A 6,226-nucleotide genomic window follows, 5' to 3' on the forward strand; every position below is an offset into this window, starting at 1 on the left:
GCCACCGCGCCCGGCCAAAGGTGTTTTTTAGTATAAACTATGTTTTTTCTTTTTTTTTTTTTTTTTTTTTTACAAATTAGGAAATAGCACTTTGGTGCATAATCAAGTGCCATTTAGTTTCATTTAGTATACAAAGTATTCATATTTAAGACTAATGTGCTGTCTGTCACATGGCACATATGACTTGTACCAAATGCCTTAAAATATCCTTAACATATGTTTCAGGGATTCATTGGATAGTGTTCTTTTTTTAAAGAAGATTGATAGATGCTGGCAAAACCATTGCAGACAAATGGTAAGCTGGAAAAAGTATTGTATTACGGCTAAACATTGTATTAATAGTTAAAAACATTTCTTCAAGTACAGGAATGTTAGTTTTTAAAACTTAGCAATAGGGAGATTGCTTCAATATCTGTTCCTTTTCTGAATTGGAAACTAGTTTTGGTTGAGTTTTCTATTTTAAAACCACAAGTTACAGGTAAACCTGCATTTCAGAATGAGTTGTACCTTAGGTTCATTTTTATTTTTGTCACACCTACCAAAAATGTATTTATCTCATTCATTAAAAAGCTACATTTTGTCTGTCACTCTTATTTTTTTTCTCTCTTGATGGTTATCCTGTCCACTATTTGATTACCTGTAAAGGTGCCTGATGGTCCTGTGTTTTAGTTTATTCAGATGACAACCTTTTCCATTTTTCTTAATCTGGTTTATACCTTATATTCTACAGATTAAAATCTTAAAATCCATCACCCCCCACCCCAACCCCACCCCCTGCCAAAATAGACCCTCACATATGCAATGTAAGGCAGCTTCATTCCCTAACACTGTGTCTCAGGAAGAATTATATGAGTGTCACCTTGATTCCCTGTTATTATTTTCAGTTATTTCTCAAGTAGTAAAGAAGTCAGAGGGCCATTTTAAGTGTCTTTTCTAGGAAACACAAGGATTAAGACTGTTGAATAATAAAAATGATATGGGCATATTCTTAGATAGATGTGTTTATCTGCATGTTTGATCCTAGTAATCTAATATATATACAGATGAACCCTTCAGTTTTATTCTTATTGAAAGCAAATATTTCAGCTTCACAACATACAAAACTTGTTTAATTTCTTTTTTTTTTTCCATTGGCAGATCATGATCAGGAGCATTTTTTTGTTTCTGGATAGAACTTACGTTCTTCAGAATTCAATGCTACCCTCCATTTGGTAAGGATGCCAGAAAAACATGAAAAGATTGTTCCAAATCATACTCAAATCTTAATTATACTAATGAAAGAGTATAAGCTATACTGTGAATATTCTAAAAATTCACATTTGGCTTCTAGACTTTCCTTTGTAATGGTTTTATCTTCCTAATAATATGTTGCCTATGCTAATATTGAAGATAGCTAACATTCCCTGGGCATATATTAATTTATGAAGAAGTTTTTTGTTAGCCAAGAGGACTAAAGTTTGCTCTGGAATGTCTATGATTGTGATTCATTTTGCTGCTGATCATCAAGAGTTCACTCATTTAACATTATGGAAAAGTATGTGTACACAAAAATAGAATAGTATCATGAACTCTTCCCCCTATCATGTACCTATCATCTGCCTACAGCAATGATCAGAATTCACTGATTCTTGAGTATTGAAACCAGTTAATAAAGAACCAGATAAGCTTTCAATACCAGCACAGTGAAAACTGTTTTATGTCTTTGAACTAATTTTGTCTCTTGATTTGAGCAAGGAAGAAATCCACAAAAAGAAATAATACAACAAAACTTAGTTATGGAGGAAAATAGGAATTTAGCTTCAATTCTCAGTAAAGACAAAATGAGTTTCCTGTATGCTTTAATCTAATAATGTTATTCAAAATTAAATGTGTGGATTTTATTATTTGACAATTGCTGCTTCAAAGCCCTGGAGCCCTAATTAGCATGGGAACATGTGGTAAGAAGTAAAGCAAACCTCTTCAGAAGTGGTATTGTCAATTAATTTAGGTTATATGTGTTTTTTATTTTAGGGACATGGGACTGGAGTTATTTAGGGCTCATATTATAAGTGATCAGAAAGTCCAGAATAAGACAATTGATGGCATTCTTCTCTTGATTGAGAGGGAAAGGAATGGTGAAGCAATTGATAGAAGTTTACTTCGAAGCCTTTTAAGCATGCTGTCTGATTTGCAAGTAAGTTAACTACTATACATACTACACAGAGCTGATTGCTTTTCCTAGTTTTTTTTCCCCATGTCAGACAGGTGATGTGCTGATATCATAACAATGTCTGAAGGAAGCACATCTTATACATGAGCATAAAAACCCAATCATCATGCTTCTAAACTACAAAAGGATCCTAGCTTGATGTTTAAAAACCAAATTCATAATGCTGTTTACGTAGACATAGAGAACATTTAGTAAATATTTACTAAATAAATGATCTCCTTCATTTTGTTGCCCCTCCCAGATTTATCAAGATTCTTTTGAACAACGATTTTTGGAAGAAACTAACCGGCTCTATGCAGCTGAAGGCCAAAAATTAATGCAAGAAAGAGAGGTATTTAAAAATCATGACTAATACATTCTCACTGTCTCTCACAATAGACCTTACTTTGTAGAATATAAGCTTCCCTTTGCATTTATCTTCCCAACATTGTGATGCTCTTCTCTCACTTAGGTGCTCCTTTCTTTTCTCTCTTCTTAAAGGCCAGAATTCTGGATCATAAACTCTACCTATAATTTTTACATATGATTCTACCCTGTCACATTTGACAGGGCCGCTTCCAGGATCTTTTGGACTTGACATTTTCTGAGTGATTTATGGGGAGGAAAACAATAATATAAAAAACTATCTTTGTAGGTTCCTGAATATCTACATCATGTTAACAAACGTCTTGAAGAAGAAGCAGACAGACTTATTACTTACTTAGATCAGACCACCCAGTAAGTATTACATGCTGAATTTAATAGTCTTAAACTGTCGTTAAATCACTTGCAGCACTTTAGCCATCCTAAACATGTTAGTAACTGTTTTCAGGTGTGATTTGAAGTGTTAACAGTTGTTTTCATAATATAAACTTGAAGTTATTCTTTTCCCTAATTAATTAGTTTTCATCCAACGATTCGATTAGTAGGGGTGGGTGTGTGTGTGTGTGTGTGTGTGTGTGTATGTGTGTGTGTTTAGAATGTAATTTAGAAATAATATTAGAGGCTGATGTGATCTTTAAACTCTTCAGGCCAATTAAAATTCAGTGGATCCCCCTATTTCTGTGCTTTCCTAAGTGTTAATATTGTCAGTCGGGGGGCTTCTGTATGTAGTACTTTTTTACCTTCCTAATAAAAGTAGCAAAACTTGGAAAAAGCCAACTACGACAAGGTCTTGGAGATATTTATTTCATGATGTAAACCAAATTCTAAAATATGCAGTGGTTTTTAAAAAATTTTGCCTGTCAATTTCTTTATGTTTTTTTCTTTTAGGTGTAAAATATAGTAACTCTGAGCACCAATAAATTTATACATAGGATAGGAATCTTGAAATTAACATAAAATGAGCTATTTGATCCCCCCAGGAGAGAGGCTTTACATTTTCTGGAAGTCAAACATCAATAATGCTAACTTTTTTTTTCTCGTAGGAAGTCATTAATTGCTACTGTAGAAAAACAACTTCTAGGTGAACACTTAACAGCAATTCTTCAGAAAGGTAATTGGCAGTTTGTAAATAAGAGATTGCTTTTTAAATGGTAGTGGCAAACTAGTAGGGAATTTTTAAAGATGTTGCCCTTTTAAAAATTTGACAGCATGTGGCTGCATTTCTGAGGATAGACACAATCCTTATTAATCACAGTAAACTTCCTGGAGGTGCCAGTTTTCTTATCTGAAAATACAGGAACTAGAAGAAAGGGATCCACAAATACCAATAAAAAAACAGTGGTTGATATGTGCCTGTAGTATCAACTACTTGGGAGGCTGAGGCAGGAGGATTGCTTCAGCCCAGGAGTTTGAGGTCAGCCTGAACATAGTGAGACTCTCGTCTCTTTAAATAAAAGAAAAGAAAAAAAGTGGGAAATTCTTGACTTAATATGTTAGCTTTCAGTAAGGAAAGGTATTCCTTTTTACACTAAAGTGGTGAGGGTTTTTTGTTATTAATGGCATGTCAAACCAAGCACTTCTAATCCAAAGTGAATTTGAAGTATACCCTGCATTTTACTTTGAGAATGCCACAAATAGGTAAAAACTTTACCTTTCTCTTCAACAATATTTTCTTTGGTATAAAAATTTATATATTTAGAAATTTAAGGCAGTTATACTGTTATTTCATCCTGAAAATCAAATATTTATTAGAGCCTCATTTAAATTTGACTTAATTTATGCAATGCTTTTGATATATCACAGGCCATATCCAGTATTCTGAACTGTAACTATGTACATAATATGGCTACTACATATATGAGGTATTTATAATGTATATTTATGTAAACCAGTTTTGATAAGTTTGTTTTTGCCTCTATCATGCTGAATGGCACAAACCATTATGAAGTTAACCATTTTTCTTTTTCATTTTAATTTTTTTAACTTTTTATATTAAAATAGAGAGGGGAGGAGGTCTTACTATTGTGCCCAGGCTGGTCTTGACCTCCTGGGCTCAATCGATCCTCCTGCCTTGGCCTCCCAAAGTGCTGGGATTACAGGCATGAGCCACCACGCTCTGCCAAGCTTTCTTTTCATTTGCTAATTTATTTACTGGACCTGCATATTGGGAATGTGACTTCTAACTACGTATTTTTAAAATTCCACTCCAACCCACAGAACTTGGATGCCCCCCTAGAGTCCATTTTAATGGAATTTTTTTCTTCTGTTGCGGTGAGAAAGGAATCTTGGTGTTATATTTAAGTCATTACCACTCGGAATTATAGATTATATCAGAGTTTTCCCAAAGAGTTTTACCATGCCTGTTGTTTTACATTTGAAAGTCTTTTATATACACATTAACAGGAAACTTACTGAAATCTGAAGGGCATCCTTCTGGAATCTGAGTATAAAAGAAGACCAGTTACTACAGTGAAGTAAAAATGCAGTCATTTCTTTTGTAATTGGTGTTAATTCAGTTGTACAAATTTTATTTATTTTATTTTTTATTCCTTTTTGAGATGGAGTCTCTCTCTGTCGCCCAGGCTGGAGTGCAGTGGTGCGATCTCGGCTCGCTGCACCCTCCACCTCCTGGGTTCAAGCGGTTCTCCTGCCTCAGCCTCCTGAGTAGCTGGGATTAGAGGAGTGCGCCACCATGCCCGGCTAATTTTTGTATTTTTAGCGGAGATGGGGTTTCGCTATGTTGGCCAGGCTGATTTTGAACTCCTGACCTCAAGTGATCTGCCCGCCTCAGCCCCCCAAACTGCTGGGGTTATAGGCGTGAGCCACTGTGCCTGGCCACAAATTTTAAAATCTATATTTAACTATTATTAAGCTGAAATGTTGGAGAAAATTCCTTGGTATTATATCATACTCATTATCATACTGCTAGCAATAATTTCTGCTTTGTTCTGTTCAGGAGAACCCAAGAACGTTAAAGATGCTCAACCTGTAATTTGTTCTTTTTTGATACAATGCATTGGTTATGAGAAAGTTTGCCACCCACATTGATATATTTTGTTGTTTTACCTTGTGTCTTAAGTGGATGAATAACCCTTTTTAATAAGCTGATGTGGTAGAAATATCAAATTAATAAGAATCTGATGTAAATAGTTGAGAAATCCTTCATCCTCTCCTTAAGAAAGTATGTGTTTAACCTTGCAGGCTGTAGAAAATCTCTGTTCTTACAAGATTTCTGCAAACTTGTACAAACAGCTGAGACAGATCTGTGAAGATCACATCAAAGCACAGATTCATCAATTCAGAGAATATCCTTTTTAAAACAAAAAATCGTAAATAGTTTTGTCTTCCTCTCTGTCCCCTACCCCTCACTGTTTAACCCAGCTTGAAGTAGAATGCCTGTATTTTGTAGGTTTGTCATTTTTTTGTGCCTTGTGTTTCTTGAGAAAAAAACACATTTTGACTTTTCAGCCTTAATTCGTGTCCAGAACTACATGTGGTATTCATGTAAATAAGATGTCCTTATGTCTTTACCCTTTTTGCTGTAACAGATTTCCACTTGAGGAAAAATAATCTCCTAAGGGAAATCGTAAACTGAAAACATGATGTTCAGTTCTAAGACTTGTTTTTAAAGGTTTTTTTTTTTTTTTTTTTTTT

The 6,226-nt window shown here is 34.4% G+C and overlaps 1 protein-coding gene across 1 annotated transcript in view; it reads left to right on the forward strand.

Moving 5' to 3' along the window:
• Positions 1–6,226, forward strand: part of CUL4B (cullin 4B) — a 47,245-nt gene that overhangs the window by 14,585 nt on the left and 26,434 nt on the right. Inside the window, exons 4-9 of the mRNA XM_011958007.1 lie at positions 220–295; positions 1,138–1,211; positions 2,011–2,173; positions 2,451–2,540; positions 2,844–2,926; positions 3,616–3,683. Coding sequence (XP_011813397.1) covers positions 220–295; positions 1,138–1,211; positions 2,011–2,173; positions 2,451–2,540; positions 2,844–2,926; positions 3,616–3,683 — 554 coding nt within the window. The remainder of the gene's footprint in view (positions 1–219; positions 296–1,137; positions 1,212–2,010; positions 2,174–2,450; positions 2,541–2,843; positions 2,927–3,615; positions 3,684–6,226) is intronic.

The sequence above is a fragment of the Colobus angolensis genome, unplaced genomic scaffold, assembly GCF_000951035.1.
Source record: "Colobus angolensis palliatus isolate OR3802 unplaced genomic scaffold, Cang.pa_1.0 Scaffold454, whole genome shotgun sequence".
Lineage (NCBI taxonomy): Eukaryota > Metazoa > Chordata > Mammalia > Primates > Cercopithecidae > Colobus > Colobus angolensis.